The 25,472-nt window shown below is 36.0% G+C and overlaps 1 protein-coding gene across 1 annotated transcript in view; it reads left to right on the forward strand.

The window, feature by feature from the left end:
• Positions 1-25,472, forward strand: part of LOC306886550 (aarF domain-containing protein kinase 1-like) — a gene marked incomplete at its 3' end in the record, with an annotated part of 120,008 nt that overhangs the window by 78,164 nt on the left and 16,372 nt on the right. Inside the window, exons 8-9 of the mRNA XM_079443737.1 lie at positions 13,053-13,202; positions 14,575-14,772. Of these exons, the coding sequence (XP_079299863.1) occupies positions 13,053-13,202; positions 14,575-14,772 (348 nt within the window). The remainder of the gene's footprint in view (positions 1-13,052; positions 13,203-14,574; positions 14,773-25,472) is intronic.

The raw sequence follows: 25,472 nt of genomic DNA on the forward strand, positions 1-25,472 counted from the left end.
TAGGGGTGTACTCACTTTTGTGGCCAGCGGTTTAGACATTAATGGCTGTGTGTTGAGTTATTTTGAGGGGACAGCAAATTTACATTGTTATACAAGCTGTACTGGTGCTCTGATTTGTTATACAAGGTGCTCTGATTGGTTTTGTTTTAGAATGCTATAGGGGATATATTCACACGTTATAGAAACGAAAATGATAGTGTATAAAATTGATAGAAAATAGATGATAAATAATACACACATATATATATATTATATTATCTGTCAGTTTGGAAGTGAAACCATTCGAAAAATGGTTTCACTGGCTCAGTGCATCTCAGTGTGGTATGGAAACAGCTCCAATCAGGACTGCAAAGCAATACAGAGAGTTGTGCGCTTAGCTGAGCGCATCTCAGGGTCTGCTCTCCCCTCTCTGCAGGACATCTACCTCAAACGCTGCAAAAATAGAGCTGTTAAAATCTTCAAGGACTCAAATCACCCTGGTAACCGACTATTCACTTTGCTTCCATCTGGTAAGCGCTTCCGTAGCCTAATGGCAAAAACTGAGAGACTTAGGAGGAGCTTCTTCCCCCAGGCCATCAGGTTCCTAAACTCTTAACTCTGTGTCATAACATCACTTGACTCCATGTAAATATCACCATATCAATAAGCTATTCATAATGTTTCTCTACCTCATATTGCTGCTATTTAAATACCCTGTACAACTTTTTTGCACATTATTTTTGCACATTCCTCTTATTACTATTTAAGTCAACAACATACTGACCTGCACATTTATATTTATATTTTTTTATCTTATCTTATATTTTATTTTATTCTTTTATTTTATTTTTTCTACTTTTCTTCTTCTTAATATTTGTATACTTTATAATTGCACTGTCCTTGGAGCGGACCTGACCTACATTTCACTGCTGGTTATACTCTGTATAATTGTGTATGTGACAAATAAAAACTCTTGAATCTTGAAAATAAACTGCACTCGTGCTAATTTTATAAGAACTATTAAATTTCAGTTTGTTGGTTGGAAATCCTGGCAAATAGGAAAAGACCCTTTGGGAAATTAGCTGTGTGAAATTCCAATCAGTGTTAGATTTCATACTGTCATTGGATTTTGTGGCTCCCAAAGCATATGTTGACAAATGTTAGAAGGAGAAATCGTGGTGCTGAGCAGGGTTGTGTTTACATATAGAGGACAGATGTACATTTTGTGTACTGGTAAACAATGTAGATGGCTTAGATAGATTGTATATCAGAAGAGGTGGAAAGTGTAAAAAGTCATGGTATTAGTATGTTTTGACTGCTAGGCTTAGTGTGACTTAAGATTTAATGTTATGTCAAAATAGTGTGGTGCTCACTTCTTTGGTGTAAAGTGGTGGTGCATTTTTTTTTCTTTCTATAATGTCATTTCCCTGCTGAAAATACAGCAGTTTGAACAAAACTAGTTTGTTGTTCTCCCAACCTGGCCAAGCTGGTGTTTATCTGGTTTAGCTGGCTGGCCTCCATTAAAAGTGCCCAAAATGAGAAATGAACATCTAAACCAGCTTGGCCAATCTAGGAGACCAGATATGGAGTGACGTCATAAGGTGTTGTCATTTGCTGTGATGTTATTTCAAAATGGATGAAAATTATAAAAAAATAACATGTGGCTTTAAGTAATTTCATACATCAAGGTAATTTAGCCCTGTAGCTTCTTTATTTTACCGTAAAGAGGTCAAGATCAGTCAGCTCTCCTCCCTAGACACCCTCACTTCCCCTCAATCTGTTAATCATGGCATAAATGCCCCATCACCCTGTACCTTTCTCTTTTGCTCTGTTTCTCTTTTGCAAAGAGGTCACAGGTTCATATCAGACAAAAGTTTCTACACTCTTTTCATGTGACTGCAGCAGACTTTGAGTACCTGGCAGCTGACACACATAATATATGCTGAGTCTGATCTTTAAAATCTTTATATTCTCAGAGGTTGAGAGTACATTATAGAATCACCGCATGCAAAATGTTCCTCCCAGATGCGACCAGAATAAGTGGTAATGATTAAAGTCAACGCTATATTAGCCAGCATCACGGACGATCCTGCCCTCCGTAACCTCCACCGCTCCCCCTGCAGTACTCATTAGCCGCCGGTCAGCCTTTACAACGCTCACGAAAGTAAATAAAGCAAACAGTGTAGCCAAGTGCTTTATCTGGGCCGAATACTGGCTCTGGCATTAGCCAATGATGATGAGAGTTATTAAACAGCTGATGAGATAGATACAGAACGTAATAAATGATGGAGTCTACCTCTGAAAATGGATAGAATTATTAACTGGCTCTGGCATCTGCGAGCTTCTGTGTGGGAGCTGGCGTGTAAGTAATCAAAAGATTGATGATGGCTGGAATGGACTTTTCTCTCTGTGTTCTGCCAACGTGCACAGAATGTCGGGATGTTTTATTATTTATTTTTTTTACTATCCATATGCAGCAAAGTGTAAAGACGCCATACATTAGCTTGAGCTAAGGTCTTTATGGAACGTATTTTAATAGTATCAGTAATGACTGCTTTGTATATGATGAGATTAGTAATTGCTAATTACCCCTATGCTTAAACCTACTATCTAGAAAGCATAGGCATGTTTTTGGTGTAATGTTTTAACATTATGCTTGTTTGACCAAATTGTAAAGCAGCATCATGGATGATGCAATCCCAGACTGCATTGCAACATGCTCAGTGCAAAAGTGAGTGTATTATAGCTATCTTTTACTACTAATAAATAGCTCAATCTAAGTAAGGTTGAGCTATTTTGACTAATATTTGTGTTTGCTATAGTTCCCTGTTATTTATTCCCATATTGTATAATTTAATTTGGTTAGCCTACAGAATGTGTACAGTTATGAGACAATTAATTTGTGACAATGAGAACATAAGAAAGAGTAATAATAATAATTCATGGCCTCTTAGGGCTTCTGTATGTTTTGGAACATGGCTATATTGTTATGATATTATAAGTAAACAAAAGTAAGACATATGATCAGGGTAATTGTAAGAAATTGTATTTGTATTTGTAAATAAAAACCTATTAGCAGGTAGCTAAGAGGGTGTAAACTAGTAACCAGTGTGTTTATAGTGTGACTGTGTGTGTGGTAAGTCAAATCCCATCTGGCTGATCCTTGTGGGTCAGGCAATGCGAAGAATTATCTCTATTAGCAGTGATTCCTACATCACAGAGAATTGAGCGGTCTTTAAATAGCCACATGAGCCTTTAGGCTGCTGTGAGAGTCCTCCTCTACTCCACGAGGTCTCTGGAGGGTTCTGGATCTGTTACAGCATCCATGCTGCTTTGAGAGAGACTGAGTGTGGAGGGGTGAATCAACCCTGATGCTATTTTTGCCTTAAGACGTTAGTAGTGTTTGCATTTCTCTTTACCCTCTTTCTTTCTGCCTTTTTTCTTTCTCTCAGAATATCAGAATTGATCGATTATTTATAAGTCAATTTTGAGTAAAAAGTATGTACTCGTGTTCAAAAGTTTGGGTCGGCCGTATTTTTAAATGTTTTTAAAAGTCTCTTATGCATATCAAGGCTGTATTTATTTGATCAAAAACACAGTAAAAACTGTAATATTGTAAAATAATATTACAATTTAAAATAACTCTTTTCTATTTTAATATGTTTCAGAATATAATTTATTCCTGTGACGGTAAAGCTGAATTTTCAGCAGCCATTACTATAGTCTTCAGTGTCACATGATCCTTTAGAAATCAATGTATGCTGATTTGGCATTCAAGAAACATTATCAGTGTTAAAAATGGTTGTGCTGCTTCATATTTTTGTGGAAACTGTGATACTTGTTTTCTGGATTTTTGATGAACAGAAAGTTAAAAAGCAGCATTTATTTGAAATAAAAGTCATCTCTTTTGATAAATGTTGTGTTTTGCTGATTAAAAAGTATTATTTAGAAAAATCATACTCATCCAAGCTACTGTACATTGGTGCATAAACACTGGTCTTAAAAGCATCAATTTGCGGTGGTGTAAACAGTGATAATCTAACTTTGTAAAAACTTGGCAAAAACAAACTTTGCTAAGAGGTGTGTTTTGCTGAGTCATAAGCTACATTCACACAAAGAGTGCTTTTCTCTATGATCTGACTGAGCCTGGCAGAGTGTGCGCATGTGTTGATATTATTTATGTGATTATTATGAAGTATGTAATGAGGAGGTGAAGACGCGCAGCTGTCACACAGAGCAGAGCCAGCGCTGGAGTGAAGCCGCTTGTCAAGTGTTGCTCCTTCATTTACAGCGCCTATTAAAAGCCTCAAACTCAATTATATTCCTCAGGAAGTTGAGTCCCCTTTGAGAGATGCTGTTGTGAGGCACGCTAAAATGATTCGGTTTGTCTCAAAGAGTCATTACTGCAATAATAAGGTGCGAAAGACTGTAATCCACATCTTCTGAATCAAATCAAATCTTTGACTGTTTGGAACCACTTGATGTTTGTTTTTTGTCTCCTCAGAAGTGTTTTAGGCTTACTGTTGGATCAGTTCAGCTCTGTCAAGCTCTGTCAAGTGATGCAGTGGGTGGACATACAGGTGGAGGCCACTGTATAAAAACAGTTTTCATACTTGTCTGATTTTGAGGACGACCTCTTGACTGATTTCGAGAAGGCTGTTAGTCTTTTTTTATTTTTTTTGTTCTGAGCACAAAAGATGATATTTTGAAAAATGTTGGTAACCAGATTACGGCTGTCACGATTCCTTGGTTAAATTCTAGTACTCATTTTTTGAGTAACAAGTAACCTTGAGTAACCGGCAAAATAACGGAAGTGGCGCATTCCACTGACAAGAATGCAGGAAATGCATGATTAAACTTATTAGGATTATAGCCTAGAAAGCGAGCAAAAAGGGCATCCATATAATCACTAAAAAGCCATCATTCACTTCAATTCACTCACTTCACCGGCATTTATGTGAGTGAATTCGGAGTAACTTGAACAGAATGGCCAATCAGAGGAGTTCAAGAAATCAACAGACATGTCTGTGATTGGCTATATTGCTCAGTGCTACAAAAACACTTTGTAAATAGAAATGTTTGACACTTTCCAGAGTGCAAACAGAAATATGGACTGGAGCCTTTACCAAGTTTATGTAACTGAGGTTGCTTTTGACTGCGTGAAAAAATGACAGTTGGCAGCCTTGTCAGAGCGTGAGAACAGTGTCAACTCCCTGAGTCTCACGCTAAATGTGTGAGAGTTGATAGCCCTGTTAGATAGATAGATAGATAGACAGATTAACAGTACACGAAAGCACTTAAAGTAGAAAGATGTTTCCTTGTAGAGTTTATATATTTATACAGAAAAATTAATTGTTGCATTAATTGTAAACTAAATGTTGCTTTCTCCATAGCTGTCACACTTGTTGTTGACTAATTATTTTTCTGTAGCTTGCTCTGCACTTTAATACAGCTTTGAAGTACTTGAACTGCATGAAATACAAATGCTATACAAATAAAAAAAAATTGACCAAATATTTTTAATTTATAATTGTTCATACACATCTATGTTCTACCTTTGTACTTCCATATAATCACTAAAAAGCTGTGAAGCTCTCTATACTACACAATGAATCTCTTATTTACATCATGTCTACACTTGTTACAATGAGAGGAATCACGAGCACTTTCCAGAGCGCAAACACAAAAACGCACCGGAGCCTAGTTAATTATACTTATCCGATTCCTCCATTAATCGTCAGAATAATTGACCAATTTCTTCATTACCAAAATAATCGTTAGTCACAGCCCTAAACCAGATATTTGCGGGTAGCCATTGACTTCCATAATATGGAGAAAAAAAATACTTTGGAAATCATTGGCTACCAACATTCTTCAAAATATGTTCCTTTGTGTTCAACAGAAGAAATACATTTTTATAGGTTTGGAAAAATATGAGAGTAAGTAAATGATGACAGAATTTTCATTTTTGGGTGAACTATCCCTTTAACCACTTGTTTACCAACAGCCTCACAAAAGAAACCTGTGAAGTTTCTCTGCCATCTTTCAGCATGCGCTTGACATCGTCCAGTCAAACACGAAGACTGACGCTGAAGTGTGACAGTGAAGAATGGCGCTCCAGCGGTCGTCTCCTGCTGCAACACACTCGAGCTCTCTCTTCACTGTCGCCCCTGTCCAACCCACCCGATAACAAATAGAAAAGACGTAATTAATTACTATAATTGAAAGACGGCGTCCCTTTGAGATCAATTGTTTGTGGTGCTGGTTGCTCTTTCTCCCACTGGTCACTGATTAATGGGATGCAGGACTGTAAATGGCCTCTCAGTAATGCTCTGTGTTGTTATGCATTAGCGGCTTGTAATGGAGGACTTTTTTTCCAGCTCCACTGTGCTCTGCCTGTCAGACCGCTCGTCCTCTGTAAGGTGACTGTGAGTCGTGTTTCTACATGCCGACAGTGCTCGGCGCTGACAGTACAAAAAGCCTGCGCTGGCTTATCCTCCCGCTGAAAGGGACTTGTGGATAATGATACAGTGTATAATTGATATTATGAACACAGGCCTTTTTTCCTTTTTTTCCCCCTCCTTTTGAAAAAGGCGGTGTCAAGGTGCCGGAATGAGCCGTTCTCCGGCTCCGTTCATGTGTGCGTCATGGTTGTCAGTATTTAGGTCAAACAGAGGCGTCCTAACAGGAAATCCCGACTGACAAGCGCGGCGGAGGTGAGATATTAAAGAAGACAGCTTGTCTTAGAGAGGATGACATGCTTGCAGATTGAAACAAACACTCCTTTCAGTACCTGACGCTCAGCCCGGGCCTTTAACTGAGCCCTGGAACTACATTCAACCACCGTAGTCATATATAACGTTTAATCAGCCCGGACCAAATGTCATATTAAACTTTAGAGTGTTCCAAGCCATCTTCCATGGCCCAAGCCATTTCTTGGGACCATTTCGTTTTTTTTGTACCAGGAAGAAACTACCTAGCAAACTATGACAATACTTTCTTCAGAAAATGTGAAATTTTAGCTGCACCGGAAAGTGCTGAAATATATTAGTTTCAAGTGGCCATTTGAAAATAAGGAATGCATGTCTCTATATAGTTTTTAGTTCAGTTTGAGTTATTTTAGTATAAGTTAGACTAAAATTTAAATGGGAAAGAGATAAATGGGAAACTATGAAAATAATTATCGCTTATTTTAAGTTTGTTTTATAATAAAAAAAATATACATTATTACATTATTTTTTAGCGATTTAAAAATAAAGTGAAATTATACTTTAGCCAATCTCAAAATTAATATCCATTTTGTGTATTTTATATATGTTTGTATTTTTGTGTAATTATGATGAAATTCACTTATATTTTAATAAACAGTATAATTATCGACTTATCTGTATCAGCAAACATTTAATATTTCTTGCATCCCTAGATGTTAATGCATGTTATATTTAAGCATTGTTTTCTATCCCAACTCCCAATAAACCCTCAAAGCTTTGTGTATGTTGTGTTGCAGGGTTGTGGAAGGGAGAGAATGATGATGCCAGAGGGCTGGACCTTCTTATCTCCCTCACAGATCTGCCAGTTCAGCTGCACATGTGCCAGCCGTGGAGAGCGGCTCATTAGATTTAGTGCTGCGCTCTGTTAAAAGCCTTTCTCTTTGTCTTACCCTGTATTGATCAGCGCAGGGCCAAGATTACAATAGGAAGGTTTAAATAAATCTGCTTTTTTAGAGTTAAATCCAATGACATTCGCTTTATATTGTCTCCATAAATAAGCAGATGTAATCAGCTCAGTTGCCCAGGATGGAGAATGTGAATGATACGGATGTGTTTGGGGTTTTTGGTTGGACTTAGGACAAGGGTGAATAGTTGGTTGGTCATCCAGAAAAGAGTAATTTGAGGTTAGTCATTCCAGTTTTTAATACCCTATGCATTTTATACCAACTATGATCTGACCTTCATGTCATTATGGTTTCCTCCTCCTGTTTTGTGTGTACTTGAAATCAAACTTGACCCTGTTTACTGCCTTAATGCCTGTTCCAGGTCTAATTTTGCAAAAGTAAAAATTTTGTCTTGTCGTTTTGCCTGTGAAATTACTTTATAATACCAGGATTATTAGTTAACTTAAACTAAAATTAAACTAAATATATATGCATTTTGTTTGTTTATTTTTCTGCTAACCTGATGTACTAAAATAACAGAAACTTAAATACACACACACACACACACACATATATATATATATATATATATATATATATACACACACACACATACGGTATATACGAAAAGTTATATTGGAAGTGAAAAATTTGAAAGTATAAAAATAAAAAAATTGATTCGAAGTAATATTAAAATGAGAAAAACTATAATAAAAAATAATATATAATAATAATAATAATAAATAAAAAAAAATTGTTAACCTGATGTACTAAAATAACTAAAACTTAAATACACACACACACACACACACACACACATATATATATATATATATATATATATATATAAATACACACACACACGCGCATACAGTATGTACTAAAAGTTAAATTGGAAGTAAAAAATTTTAAAATACCTATAAAAATAAAAAAAAGATAATAGTTCTGAAGGATATAATGAAATCCTGTCCTACATTTGAACTCCTCTATCTTGTTTCATTCAGAAATATGAAAGATATAAAAAAGGGGTTTTCATTTCTGTTTTTGCAGAAGTTCAATTTTGCCATAAAAGTTCTTAAAAGTGTGAAGAACATTTCAACTATCTGAAGAACCTTTTTTCCATTATAAGGAATCTTTTGTGCAATGGAAAGATTCCATAGATAGAAAGTTCATTATGGAAACATCATGCCAATAAGAAACCTTAATTTTAAGAGTGTCAGACAAAACCCAGCTTTCATTGTGTGAATTGTCTGTAACACTTCCTCTTTTTTCCAGATCCTAAAAGAGAGAAAGTCTTTCAGGTGTTTTTCTATCTCTCTCATCGTTCTGCAGTGCCACAATGACAAGATATTCACTCGGCCAGCAGAAGAGGTCCATATGGAGAGTTTTTATTCTGTGTCAAGAGCCCCAGTTGGAGTAATTGCATCGTCCCTTCTGAAAAAAATTCAATCTAGTGCGACGTGACAAGCCAGCTGTGTTCAGGTAATGCTCAGGTAGACATCATCCACTCAGGCCGTCCTCGCAGTTAATAACACGTGCACACGTATGCGCACAAAGGCACCTTTCTCTGTCGTCTGCATCTTTCTGTCCCCAAAGAGAGCTTCTCTGGCAGGTGATTTCTTTGTGTCTTGTGACACGAACCACATCCTCAAACGAGTTCAAAAGGAAGGTGGAAGTCGTCTCATGTTTCCAACCGCTAGCTATTTTTAGCATGCTGTTGAAAGGAGCTGTCCCGTCCCCGATCCCCGTGCCGCCTGAACCCCCCTTTGCAACATAGCATGCAGCAGAAGTGTGAAGATGGCATCCTTCTAAACCACCGACTCCAGCATTAAAGGAATCCTGTGCTGAGTCATTCTGACTAGGTGCCCGCATGTATGTGTGATCGGTGCGCAGCCCCCCTTCTGCTGAAACTTCAAACACGCATCAGACACGCATTCATTTGGTGTGTGTACATGTTGGCCACAGGCAGGAATGCCCCCCTTTTTTCCCTCAGCTTCTTTGGTATGCAGTACTGGTGAAGTTGTCAGAGCAGCCTGATCCCTCGTCGTCTCCCCGCGGACGGCGCTCTGACGCTGCCAGAGAAACGGACTCATCAGTTTGGTGAAATGGGACAGAAAATATGATTTATTCTCTGCATGCACTCACTTCTACCCTAGCGGAAGAAGACAGCGGAGAGGGATCCTGGAAAGGCAGCAGAGAGACTTAGAGAGAAGAGGAATTGGAGGATAGACAGAACCTTTATTTGCAATGCTGCAAGCGAATTTTGCACTTCATTGACGCGTTCTTTAATCAATGGCAAATATTTGTTGTCACAATTGCCTTCCTCCAACAGTTGGGGTTAGCGGAGCCCGGTGACCTTATACGGTTCCTGATTTTCTGGCTATTTCCTCAGTGGATGAAATTGATCATTTTGGCTTTTTTTTTTTTTTTTTTCTGTGAGATATTGATTACATTTTTGCACTGTTTTTAAAGTGAAATGATGACACTGGTCATTGTAAATGCAAAAGGTTCTTTTTTTAACCTTTACATAATTTCACACATTTAAAAAAAAAAGTATACTCAGGTGTTCATGAAATATGCAGTTTGATTGAGATTAATTGGAATGCATAAGGAAAAAACATGATTTCTGAGAATTGTTAAAAACGGAGTCATCTGTTTTTGCAAATGAACTCTTCATATGAATGTATAAGTTTAACACCTTTAAACAGTCACTGTTTCTACTGACTGCAGCAAAGTGTAGGCACCACTACTTTTTTAGAGACAAATGGCATAAACTGGCAAGTTTGTAGTTTTTGCACGGGCTGAACATGAGAGCTGCATTTTTACTGAGTTGTTACCTTTTTGTTTGTTTGTAGCAACAATATGAGAGATTACACATTTTTCATATTGTGTGCTTGCAATCAGATAAGGCCACCAAGCAATGACCTATAAAACTACTCACTTCACCTTTAAATAGCCTCACCCACTTTCTTGCATCAAGTTCACTTTGGTCCACATAACTACTTTTAATCTTCCTTTTGCATACCCTTCGCAACGCACGCTGCCTTGGGGATATTCGTCTGCGTCTTCCCTCCAAGGGCATTGTTGATGAGCTTTTCATCCGCTGCATCCTAAAGTGTTTATTAGCATACTAAAACTCCTCTCGCTGTCTATGCATGCCCAATCAGGCCTTTAGGGGTCCTCTGCCATCCCAGGATGCATTGCTTTTAGTATAGTGATTATTATTGTGAGCTTTGGGTTACGGATCTGACTGTCTGACCTTTCTGCATTCCTTACGCACTTTTTTTTTTTTTTTTTTTTTACACAAATTACAGGGGTTAATCTGTTTATTTAAAAGTTTGATGAAGTTCACCAAGGGATAGTTTAACCAAAAATGAAAATTCTGCCTCTCACCATCAAGTTGTTCCAAACCTGTGGCTACCATCAACAGTTGACGGTAGTCATTGACTTCCATAGTATAGAAACAAATACTATCGAAGTCAATGGCTACCGTCAACTGTTTGGTTACCAACATTCATCAAAATGTCCTTTACTGTGTTCTATAGGAGAAATAAACTCATACAGGTTTGGAACAATGACCATTTTAATTTTTGGGTGAACGATCCCTTTAAGAATATATATATATATATATATATATATATATATATATATATATTCAAGATTCAAGAGTTTTATTTGTCACATACACAATTATACAGAGTATAACCAGCAGTGAAATGTAGGTGCCAGCAGTGAAATGTAGGTAGAGAGAGAAAAGGCAGCTAATTTCTTCTGACAATGCAAAATGTAGATTTATTATTTATTATTAGATTTGTTTGCCACTCTGTGCCCACATACTGTATTTTGATGCAGCTAAATTCTAAATAAAACTGTTTTCATTGTTATATTTTACTGTTTCTGTTGTCAGACAACGGAATGAATATGAAATAGTGATTGAAACGCGACTCATTAAGACTAGGCTACATAACCGGCTCTCCATTCAAAGATGTTAATCTGCACAAAAAATCCTGATAATCGAGCCGTCGCCTGATGAAATCAAATACATAAGATAATGAAAATAGCTGTGCTGTTATTTTGGCTATGCATGTAAAATTAGAGAAGCAACATAATATCTGTGTTTAACTGAAAGCGCTGCTCCTCTCTGTCTCTCGCTGAACAGAGCAGACGCACAGAGAGAGAGAAAAAGGGGCGCTGGGACAGCAAGACCTCGCGCGGCAGTACCAGCCAGTCTCAGTTTAAATAAGGTTTTGGGGAAAAAAAGTCGCCAAAGGGGTCTGCAAAGTCGCTAAGTTGGCAACACTGTCCATCTCCACAAGATTTTTCCTGTTAAACCTGTTTATATTAAAATATTAAAATATTACATGTTTTATTTTTACAACTTTTTAATTAACTAATGATCTGCAATATTTGTTTTAATGTGTCACCAGTATTGACTACAACTGTCTATTCTCATAAGAGCCTCTTGGTGTTTGGTCATTCATACAGCTCAGAGCAGCGGCTCTGGTGTCTGAGTCACACCACACTGTCATTGTTTTACATTTTGGATGACATAATGGATTTAGATCACCGCTTTTGCGAGCTACACAATCTTGAAAAGCAATTTACGATGAATCACATCAATTCACAGGGGCTTCATAAACTCCCAGCCATGTGCGTGCATCCTATACGTGCATGTTTGTCTGGGCACGATCAGTATGTATCGTGCCACAGAATATACATCAACTCACGACAAATAAATGCCCTATGCGTCACCACACTCCAATGATTTTTTTCCTCATAGATTTCAAAGCAGAAGAAAATACCAGTTCCTGCAAGGCAGCAAAGAAATTTATGCTTTCATTTAATTACTGTATGAAAATAAATGAAAAACAAAACAATCAAGCTAAACAATTAATTAATTCCAATTATTGGGGTAAACTGTAAGTGGACACCAGCCAGGGGAGTATGAATAGATGCTTGATTTATTATCTGTGCTTCAGACTGACATTTCTACTTCATTTCTACATCGTACTTCACATTGGCTCTCTGCATTATAACACAGCTGAGGGGAGATGCTTATCGCAACTTATCTTCAAAGAGCGAGAGTGGGTGGAATAATTGCATCGGGGGTTGTTTTATAATAAATACTTTCTCATCTGTTGGGGCCATGGCTTGTTCAAGAAATGTTTTACGTAATCTTTAATGGGCTCCTTATTTGTCTGCATAGAAGTGGACATATACCATTTATGCTATATGTTGTATTTCTGCTATTTCTTAATATGGTTTAGGTCTTTTATTTTGAAAGGTTGCAAGTCTTTTTTTATTGATTCTAGGTCGATTACTTGGATTGCTTCTTTTAATCAGTGTATCTAGTATCTAAGCTGTTTTTATATCTCTATTTTTTTTTACTTTCCTCTCCTTTCTCTTTCCTTTTCCTTAGATCTCCAGGAATCTAGGCAAGATATACAGTGAGATGATATTCGTCAACGGATTCGTGCACTGCGATCCTCACCCTGGCAACGTGCTGGTGCGAAAGTGTCCTCAAAGCAAAAAGACGGAAATTGTGTTACTCGATCACGGCCTGTATCAGGTAAGACATCAGCCGAGGCCGCGACAGACTCGACATAGAAGCAAATTCATCACATATTACACCCCATTATTCACCTGTTGGCTCCCAGGTCAGCTGCGCACTCAGGCCTGTATGTGCTGCAGCAGACTAAAAGCATTTCATTTAAGTGGCCCTGAAGCTCTAGTGTGATTTAAGAAGTGCACATTTCCACCTCTCTCTTATTACAAGCAGATATGCAAACACACCGATATATGCTCTCCTGCAGTTCACTGAACTTCTGTATTCCCAGAAGATGTGGTGGCTCTTTATAAATCCATGGAGATAATGTGATGATAAATATGATAAAGCCGTTCTAGCAATGACATTTGGTTACTTTCTTGGTCCAAAACACTAATTCGTGGCATGTCATGTTAAGTTTGCTGAAAGCCATGGGTTGGGTCTGCATTGATTAATTGGAGTGGCAGAATGGTGTAGTCCTAGTGGTATTCCAATGAATTCTGTTTGTCTCAATGAGGGATTTGCTGGCCTTTAATTTAACCCGAAGCAGTTAATGAGGCCCACAAGATTTCACATTAGCAACTATCAAGTAATCTCATCTGTCTTTCTGCAATACTAACAACATCATGAAACACAAATTTCCATTTACTCAGCCGTCTAAGACTCTTGAAAGCTCACAATATTTGGATTATTAGTTTATGGTGACATTTGGTGACCATTCATAAGAACACTACCGTTCAAAAGTTCGGGGTCAGTATGATATTTTGGTAAGAAATTAAGACTTTTATTCAGCAAGGATGCATTAAATTGATCAAAAGTGACAGCAGGGACTTATAATGTTACAAAAGACTTCTATTTCAAATAAATTTGTTCTTTTGAACAATCTATTCCTCAAAGAATAAAAAAAAAGTATTGTTTCCACAAAAATATTAAGCAGCACAACTATTTTCAAAATAAATAATAATAAGAAATTATTCCTGAGCAACAAGCCAGCATATTAGAATGACTTCTGAAGGATAATGGCAGCTAAAATAGAAAACAGCTATTTGAAATTATAATATTTCACAATATTGCAATTTTTACTGTATTTTTGATCAAATAAATGTGTCGATAAGGATTAAAAGCCTTTTTAAATAGTGTAAATGTGATTCTGTAGGGTTATCAAAATATTGCTCTGTTTATGAACTAATCGAACATCCCGATTAGTTCGATCCAGTAATTTTAGCTCAACCAATACACTGAATTTGATGCAGAAATATCTTTTGGGTTTAGAGAAACTTTCATTAATTTTATGGTTTCATTTGATGACTCTACTGCCACACTTTTACTTTTAAGCATTTAAGCATCAGTTCAGACGCCACAAACACTAACAGAACAAGTTGTGTCTCTGTCCAAGGTGCTGAACCAGGACTTCAGGCTGGACTACTGCAGACTGTGGCAGAGTTTGATAAAGGGAGACTTGAAAGGCATCAAGCGTTACAGCAGGCGCCTGGGCGCAGGGGATCTCTATCCTCTGTTCGCTTGTGTCCTCACTGGCCGCTCCTGGACGTCAGTAAACACTGGCATCAGCCAGACACCTGTCACTCAGTCTGAGGTAACCTATAAGCATAACTGATACCGTTTATTTTGCATGTATGAGGGTATTTTGACCAGGTCTGCAACATGCACTATCAATATGTAGTTTTGCCACATCTACTTATTCTTTATTAATACTGTTTTCCATATAATATACTGTACAGTAGCACAAATGTCATGTAGTGATCTAAAAAATTATCTTAAATTTTTGCTAAAGCAAAGTAGCCACCTTTTTAAACAATTCATACATACATAGATCCATTTATACAAAGGCACAATATATATTTGTCTATAAAACTAATCTGAAGCACTTAAGTGTAATAGTTTAAGCTTTAGATGTTTTTTAAGATCATGATAAACAAAAGTTTGTCCAGTCTTTGGACTGAATGTACAGTGGCACACTCTGGATAAGCAGGGTTTCTACAGGGTCTTTAAATTAAATACATTTCCTTCACAAATGTAATGCCTTGTGATGTCTTGTGTTTGCTGTGTGATTCTGCTACCCTACTTGAATTGCCCCTTGTGGGATTAATAAAGTTGTTAACTTAACTTAACTTAACTTATGCCTTAAAGGCATTAAATAAGAGCAAAAAGTCTTAAATTCCTAAACCCATGGCCTTAAATGTTGCATCCATTGCAAAAAAATTAATATATTCCTCAGTACTTTTGTTTTCCCATCACAAATAAATATATGAATCCTTAGATCAAGATACATTTACGTTTAGATACAAATGTGAAATGAAGCCCTGAAAACTGAACAAATGAAGTGTTTATGCTTAAAACAAGAACAAATATCTGTCAATGGGGTATGAAATATACATTTTAATAATAAGCTTAAGCTTACTTCATTTTGATCAGTTTAAATGAAAACAAGAGCTGTTATCTTAAGCTTTTCAAATTTATCTGGATATTTGCACTGGGAAAAATAATGGGGATGAACATCACTTTTTTTGCGGCGTGATCAGAAGGTACAGAAAGTTATTTCTCTATTTTAGTGGTTGGGATCAGAGCTATTCAATCTGTCAGTTTTTTTTTTTTTTTTTTTAAGTAATTAAAAGTAATTAAAAAGTAATGGATAACAGTTGAAAGGTATATTTTAAAACTTTAAAGTAGTCATAATACAACTCATTGTTTGCTACCTAGACATTTACATTTAGAGAACTTGTTGACGTATTGTGCCCCCTTTCCTTTAATTCTAAAATTGTCTTTATTTGGTCTTAAAAAGGTCCTCAGGTTTCCGTCATAAACCCTCCTAGATCATGTAATTTTCAGAACTTTCAAAACTGTTAGCCTAAATGGAATTTTTGTTTACTGAAAATGTTTTTCCCCCCCGGAAGACTTTTTGTCAGCTGAACAATCATTATGTTGTTAAACAGCAATGCAACCCATTGAACACACTGTACTTCTATCCCTCACAGCCTCGTTTTCATTCCTGTCAGAAATGCATCTATACCAGGGAGTGGTCAAAACATAAGACACCCCTCCTTCTGCAGGCAATATTGAAAAAACATTAAGGATGTGAAAACTGTTTGATTGTTAGTGGTGGCAAAGGGCCACAATAACACCTGTTAACCACATTTCTGAACAAGGTTCACCTGTCCTCTCATTAAAACTGCATAACTAACTGTCCAGGTGGCTGGCCTGGTGGCCCCGTGGCCAGAGGAGTGCTTTTGGGTTGGTGTGATGGTGGTAGAGGGTTTCTGAAGGCCAGGCCTGGCCGGAGCTGGCCTCTGTGGGGGACGTTTGACCATCTGGAGGGTGTCAGGGACATTTATTTATACTTTTATTGCATAACCTTTTACGGGACGTAAAACAGTTTGGGCTGTACAAACATATTATATCAGACCATCAGAGCAGTCTTCACTAACACACTATTTGTTTCCGCATACATTAAAGTTATCATATTAATATTGGCCTAATATATAAAGAATAATTAAATATTAAGCTTTCAGCAATATCAATGAGTATGCATATTAGAACGGAAGTATTTAGTATTAGTATAAAAATACAAAATTTAAGCTTTATATTAAGATTTTTTTTTCATATAGACATAAGTTTATAATAAAATTTTAATGGTTTTGTTAGTTGACTATGCATATCAAGATTTAAACATTATATACATGTAAATCTTTTATATTTAATATACTTTTTGTTGATGTAATCTGTTGCTATAACTTTATTTTACTAAATATTAATAAAATATAATTTCTCAGTATAAATACTGTGGCTTACTAAATAACACTATGCCATTTGAATTGTATTAATTATGTAAAGTTTAAAACATTGTATAAAATATTATAAAAAGCTTAGTGTTTTTTATAGTACTGAATACTTCCTCCTGTTCTAATGTAAGATGCATAGTCATCTCTAAATAAACCATTCAAATTATATTCATTAATATTTTTACATTTATCTAAAGGTTTTAATTTTTTTTATTTTATTATATTAAAATATATATAAATTCGAAAATGTGTTTTTATACTAATGATGAATAATTCATTCTTTTCTATAGTCAACTATAAGTAAGCCATTTGAATTTAATTTGAAATGAATACATTTGTGAAGCTGGATTTATTTTGCTCCATTTAATTTGACAAAACCAAACAGGATACAGTACCAGCATTTGACTCCGTCAGATATACTCGCTGATTTGCTGCTTACTTGTTTTCAGATCCCCATCAGTTTCAGGAGCGTTCCGCTTAGGCCTATTTAGTCAGTCATCTCAGCGTGCGGCATTTGAGTGCACTTTCCTGCAGGTGGCTTTTCTTTGTAGATTAATTACCCAGAAGCCTTTGCGAGGATAATTATGGCCCGGTCCATGGCCACTTGTGTTGGGTGTGCTTTTTTAGAGGGGTGTAGTACCTCTTCCCTTCTCTCTACCCCTCTGAAAGTGTCTGATTCTCCAAGCCGTGCAAAAGTCTCAGCAGCCATTCCTCCCCCCAACATCATCAAATTACCAGGATGTTTTGAAGTAGTCTGGTCTGCCATAATTACAGGCAGTTATAAAGGCGGATTTCACATGTACAGCTGTGGCATTTGCAGAAAGGGAGGCTGTCTCATCTGCATAAGAATGGAGAGATAAGAACATATTGTATTGCCAGCACAGAATAATGGGCATTAAAAACTACAACAACAGAGCTTCATGCTTTATGTTCCAGAAGAGAAGACAACAAATTCTTGACTCTATATGTAGAAGAATATACTTTGTGCAAGGATTTTATTGATAGTTCAGATAATGAAATCAGACTTCAGCAGAATCACCACAATTTGTGAAGTAGAAATTATGTAGTATTTCATGTAGAAATTAACATAAATATATCTAAATACTGTACACAGCCATTCAAAAGTATGGGATCAGTAAGATTTTTTATTTATAAATAATTCATTGAAATGTACTATTTCAATGAAATGGTGTTCTTTTAAACTAACTATTCAACAAAGAATCTTGAAAAAAAAATCATGGTTTCCACAAAAGCACTAAGCAGCACATCTGTTTTCAATATTAATAATAATACGAAATGTTTCCTAAACATGGGGGAACATGAGGATCATGTGACACTTAAGACTGAAGTAATGGCTTGCTGAAAATTCAGTTAATTAATTAATACAATTTTAAATATAGTAAAAAAATAAACTGTTATTTTGAATCGTAAGTTCTTTCAAAATCACAAAAAAGTCTTCGACATTTCAATTTGATCAGCTTTCCATGAGAATCAAACCCAACCATGTTAGTGCCATTCTAAAAGTTGAGCTACAGGAATGTTGATATAGTACTTTTAATATTCTGCAACCTTTCTGACATCTGACATCTTTTCTTTTTAATTGCCCTTTTTAATTGTTAATTAGTTCTGCAGTGCTAGATGCTGGACTGTATTTCCCAGCACGCATCGTAGCATGAATAAATCATGCAGATTACTAATTCAGTGTTTAGTGTTTTTGCTCTGGTGTTGTTCATTTTGAGTTAGGTGTTTTCGAGTGTTACCATTGTTGTTGAATGCAAACACACACCTCACACTTGCCTCATCTGACCCCACACTCTGTTACCATCCACTAACTGCATCTCCACTGCTTCCACAGGTTTACAAACCGAGTCGGCCTCTGGAAATATCTTATGTTTTTGTATTTTGTAGATGGAGCATCTTTTCAAAAATGTTTTTCACTTTATTATGTGACAGTTGAACCTAACTGATTGATGTAATTTATCGATACCAAGAAGGAAATTGAGCGATTTTGTACAGTGCATTTGCATATAATATAGACATTTGCTAATTTGCTTCCTTTGCTTTGAGTCTTTTTCTTAAATTTTATCATTTAGTAGATGAGGTTAAAGAAGTCTGTGATGATCTATTGTATAGGATGAATGCTTGGCTCCAAGCCCCCATGGTGTCACTGGCCCACACACTTAAAAAAAAAAAAGTTTTCTTTGTGCCATATTTTTGTTTTATTTTACCTTTGCTGTTGTCCTAACTCATTACCAGTGGTTTAGAGGAAATATCTACCCAGGTATTAATTTTAATAATTTGTCCTTGTACACATATAGATCAGATTATATTGAACTATACTCTTAAAAATAAAGGTTCTTTATTGCCATCTTTATCATCCGTGGAACTTTTCATTTACATTCATGCATTTAGCGAGGGGTGTTGATACGGTTTCCTATGTAATGACGTTAGCCAATCATAACACTGGCTGATTCCTGAGAAACCTTAAAGGACACACCCCTTAAAAACAGCCTGTTTCAGAGAGAAGCTCAGAATGGGGGTTGAAAATAATAATTTTCCACTTATTTATTTAATTTTTGTGCAAACCCTTAAAAGGGTGGTGGTGGTGATGGCGCAGTGGATAAGACACATGCCTTTGGTGTGAGAGACCCGGGTTCGAATCCACTGTGAGACACCAATGTGTCCCTGAGCAAGACACTTAACCCCTAGTTGCTCCAGAGGCGTGCGACCTCTGACATATATAGCAATTGTAAGTCGCTTTGGATAAAAGCGTCAGCTAAATGAATAAATGTAAATGTAAAAGTAAACCTCAAAGAAAATATTAAAATTAAAAATCCATGTCATGACCCCTTTAACATATTGGCAGTTTATTAATACTCATAAAGCACACATTCTGCATGACCATGTTCCCTAATCATCCATAATCCTACCAAATACCTAAACTTTACAACCTCCTTACAGTAAATTAAGCAGCAAATTAGGAGTTTATTGAGGCAAAAGTCATAGTTAATGGTTTGTTAATGGTGAGAATTGGACCTTACACATCAGATAAAAATCCTAGTGTGCTTGCAGATTTAGTTTTTAGTGTGTATGGACAGTATGTACTTTCCAGACAGGAGAAAGTAATCTTTTTTTCATTCTTGACTGAGAGTCTTTCACTTAGACTGCAGAGCTGAACAGTAAGTCAGTATGCTGGTTAAGTTTAGAGTTGTTTACTGGTGTAGCTATGAGCGAAAAAACACCCAAAACAAGCCTTCTCCACTTTCTTGCAGCAGTTGTTTTTGTGAGACAGAAGGAACTGTAATAGGACCGAATTACTTCTTTACATTTTAGCATAGAATTTTTTTTTATGAGCACTTGCACTAATTTTGATTGACGGGAAGTTGACATGTCATCGGTTTTATCAGGGTGGACATTTTTGCACTCCACAAATGTCTAGAAATACTAAGCATGTAAGATGCAAAAAGAAATGATAAAGTCTTGACTTGTTAGATTATTTGACCATGTGCATTTAAACCCATTTAATTCCTTCAGATTTTTGCATTGTTAAAGTTGTCATTTTTTCCAGAATTTTTATTGGGCATTTGTTGCTTCTGAGATGTTGTACATTGTATTTATTGACAGCGTGAGTAGAACAGAACCTTTTTTTTTTTTAGGAAGAGAGTCAATAATATATGGTTGGGTGTATTACACTTATTTTGTTATACCTGTGGAAGTATTTTTGAAAATGAAACCTATAGGGAAACTTTTTAAGATGTAGTTTGCACCAACCAGAAGTTATTTTTAATGAGAATTAAAGTTTTATGATCATATTATATAAAAATCCAGTGTTGCTTCCAGTGCATCCTTATTGAAGTCTAAAAGCTTTAATCCCCATTCATTGACAGATTTGTCATTTTTGGGTCAACTATTCTAGTTGTGGAGGTGTAACTTAATTAACAGTGAAAGTCAATGAGAAATCCTCAAAAGTATAAGTGCATATGTTTGTGTGTGAGCTGGTGTTTGTTTAAGTAACTCTCATTGTGTGATTGAGATCACAGGTGCCCTCCTGACCGTCTGAAGAGCTCTCAGTATCTAAACACTCTGTGTCCAGTGCAGTGCATTTCCTATTCACAGCCAGCCTGCTTTGTACACGACTATCAATATTAATGCAGTCGTCTCTACAGAAACCAGCGGTAGCATCAGAGAAGCTCCTCTCTGCCATTCTAACACTGAATAGAGATGCACTTGCATTAAATCTCCAATCATCCATGGTCATTATATGCTGAATTAATATGAATACCCTAGGAATATTTTTTGCTTAAGAATCCAGCTTGTTGCCAGTTAATCAAATTCAGTGCTTTGATGCATGCATGCAGTTTGTGTGTGTGGTTTGTGACATTTTTTATGTATTACAATTCTTTATTCAGTTCTAGTTCATTTTGACCAATTAGATTTGGTGTGCCTCAGCATGTTTGAAAAATATATAATATTTTTTAATTATATTTTCTTATTTTTATCATTTTTGTTATATACATTTTATAATAATCTGTAATAAATGTATTATTAATACCATTATTGTTGCTATTACTGTTAGTTTTATATATAGATAGCTTTTTAATTTTGTAAATAAATGTATACGGCACAGTTTATGTTTGACAGCAATACTAATTTTAAGTATTTAAATGTTAAGTCTTCAGATCGAAAGGTTTTTAAGATCATGAGAAACCTAAATTCATTCAAGTGTGTCCAGACTTTTGTGTATATAACCACAATATTAGATCAATATCAAAAACCACCACTTCTGTCTCGACAGCAATATTCATTCCAACAGTCCACATGCACAAAAACTCAGCTGGAGCTACAGGTTTCTGTATTTGAAGTGCAGTAAAGGCAAAACCACTCAAACATTTTGATAAACACACACCATTAGTGTTGCAAGTGAAGTGGAGTGCTGGTCAATATGGGCCTGCCCCCTCATTAGAGAACACGCAATCCTCGTCTGCCAGACCTTATCCCACAGATAAAAGGCTTCTCTCTCTCTTTCTCTCCATCAGCCTCTCATAGGTCTGCCTCAGCAATTACCTGCTACCCAACACTGCCACTGCCCACAGAAACCACAGCCCTATTAACTACACACATTTTTTATTTCAGCATGTTGTACCTACATTATGCTGTTATTCATTCACTGTCTTTATTTGACTTCCTGTACTGTAAGTCCTTGTTTATATATGTACCTTTTAGCTTTTTTACCTCAGGGTACTACTGCTCCAGTGTTAATTTTGTACCTTTTTTTCTATGAGAGTGAATATATGGTGGTTTTTAATATCGATTTAATAATTTGGTTATATAAACCCAAATGTCTGGGCAGATTTGACTGAATTTAGGTTTCCATAAAACAAAAAAACAAAAACGTTTGTCTATATGCACACATTTCATATTCTATGAAGACACTTCTATGAACATTACCAACACGAAAGCATACCAACATACAACGTAAACACTATCTGATGTATGGACAACTTTATAGGTGTACAAATGTTTAGAAATCATCTGTTTGTTCCTAGAATATTAAATTCTTAGATTTTATTTTATTTATAATAAATCAAATAGAATGCCTGCTAATAACATAACATTTATTGCAATGAATTTCTTAATTGTATTCTTAATTGTGACCATGGACCACAAAACCAGTCATAAGGGTCAACTTTTTTAAATTAAGATTTATACATAATCCAAAAGCTGAAAAAATAAGATTTCCATTCATGTATGGTTCCATGGTTTACATTTATTGTTAGGAAAGGACAATATTTGGCTGAGATAAAACTATTCAAAAATCTGGAATATGAGGGTGCAAAAAAATCTAAATATTGAGAAAATCGCATTTAAAATTGTCCAAATGAAGTTCTTAGCAATGCATATTACTAATCAAAAATTAAGTTTTGATATATTTATAGTAGAAAATTAGCAAAATATCTTCATGGAACAGGATCGTTACTTAATATCCTAATGATTTTTGGCATAAAATCATAATTTATCATTTTGACCCATACAATGTATTGTTGGTTGTTGCTACAGAAATACCTGTGCTACATATGACTGGTTTTGTGGTCCAGGGTCACAGTTGTAATTATAATTAATTTCTTTAGCTGGTTCTGTTTTTCTATATCTGAAGACAGGTTCATATATTAATATATGCTTATATATATATATATATATATATATTGTCTTTGACACCACATTCTGAAACTATACTTTAGACGCAATTACTTAGAAATACTGGGATCATGTTCATATATGACACCGACATGCATTTTTCAATGTCTGTCTTTTCATATTTTTTTACTTGTTGCGGTCTAATTACATGCCTGATTAGACAGAACATAATCATATTTGGGACCGCAGCCAAATGAACTAGAGTTTCTCTCAGGGATGGCAGAACGACTTGGCTACAAAATATGCTCTAAATCCTAATCTTGCAATCCACCGAACGTAACTGTATTCCATTTTGTTTGTTTTGCCGTGAAACTGGAACAAACATAAAAAACATTAGTGCTGAAATTGAAATGAATGCAATTTACATTCATTGTGCTGGTGAAATGCTCGCTTTGTGAATGAATTGAGAGCTGCAATCATTTCTGGAGAAAGACGGCGAGGAGGGGGCGAAGAGACGGCAAAGATTGGGAGGAAGTGAGAGCTAGAGACATAACCTGTCTGTAGATTATAGATATGGGCTGAATAGAGCCATAGGAAGAGGGATGAGTGAGAGGGAGTGAAGAGTTTTTGAATCTGAGTGAAGGGAGTTTTTTTGTTTGTTTTTTACCAAAAAAAAGGTTAAAGCCAAGGCAGATCCAGTGGAAGACAGTTACAATACCCCACCAAAACATCAAGATCTTTTAAGCCTAGACGATCAATACCATCCAAAATCACGCTTATCGTGTGAATGTGTTCGGGATGACCTACGGTTTTGCTTAGTGAGGTGAAACAAAGAAAATCTCCTTTGAATCGATATCCTGCGGCGGATGAAGAGAGGCCTCCTCTGCAAACTCCTCTGTCTCCAGAAGTTTCTCCTCAGTCCTAATCAAAGTTTTTTGTTGGCTTTGGGTCTGTTATCTGAAATTGGGTTTATGCTAAAATGGAAAAGTAACTACTGAGCTTTGAACCAGAGAATGCTAAGTGAAAACAAAGACCCAGAGGGCATCTAGAGCGGTGAATGTGAGTGCACTGCCTGTCTGCCTGGCATTACACTGCTTGCCTGTCTGTATAACTCTAAGGGTACTTTATTTTGATTATATATTTTGATTTTCAATTATAATTATAATATACTTATTATACTTTAAATAATAATTTATTGTAATAATAATAGTAATAGCCTATTATCACTTTTCTAATATCCAAGACACAAATTTGATTGTATTTATTTCGTTATTTTTGTGTGGCAGTCATTTTGTAGAATGAGCGATGAGTTCTATGTGATGGAAAATGTGTCTGACAAAGCTGACCCTCTCGGATGTTGCTGAGAACATGGAATTGAACATAATAGCTTTGCCCTTTAAACTTTTCAGAAACGATATGACTGCCTAAAAGAAAGTTCCTAGAGCACTGCATTGTTCATCAAGTATTTGCTGAAGTCTTTGTCTTTTCTGACATTTTTCTCCATCTTTAAATGGATTGTTTTGTCTGACTGTGTTTTTCAGTTCTTGACGGCAGAGAAAAGCACCATTTTCTTAAAATGTGAAACTATGCTGTTTCCTTGAAATCTGAAGGCTGTGTGACTGAAGCTCAGGACATCTATAGAGCTCAGAAATTTGGAGGGTCAGGGCAATGAGCTTTATACATGCATTACTTTCACTCAAAATAATTGTTAAAACTATTAATAAATTGTAATTTTTTTGTAAGAAAAGCAAAAGGTTTTTTTTAAATGTAAACTAAAATTTTATATATATATATATATATATATATATATATATATATATATATATATTTATATTAGGTACACCTTGCTAGTACTGGGTTGGAACCCCTTTTGCCTTCAGAACTGCCTTAATTCTTCGTGGCATAGATTCAACAAGGTGTTGGAAACATTCCTCAGAGATTTTGGTCCATATTGACATGATAGCATCACGCAGTTGCTGCAGATTTGTCAGCTACACATCCATGATGCGAATCTCCCGTTCCACCACATCCCAAAGGTGCTCTATTGGATTGAGATCTGGTGACTGTGGAGGCCATTTGAGTAACTCATGGTCATGTTCAAGAAACCAGTCTGAGATGATTTGAGCTTATATATATATAATATATAAGCTTATATATATATAATATATAAGCTTATATATATATATATATATATATATATATATATGCATGCTTAATTGGTACTAAGGGGCCTAAAGTGTGCCAAGAAAATAACCCCCACACCATTACACCACCACCACCAGCCTGAACCGTTGAGACAAGGCAGGATGGATCTATGCTTTCATGTTCTTTACGCCAAATTCTGACCCAACCATCTGAATGT

This window comes from Barbus barbus, assembly GCF_936440315.1.
Source record: "Barbus barbus genome assembly, chromosome: 20".
In the NCBI taxonomy this organism is placed as follows: Eukaryota; Metazoa; Chordata; class Actinopteri; order Cypriniformes; family Cyprinidae; genus Barbus; species Barbus barbus.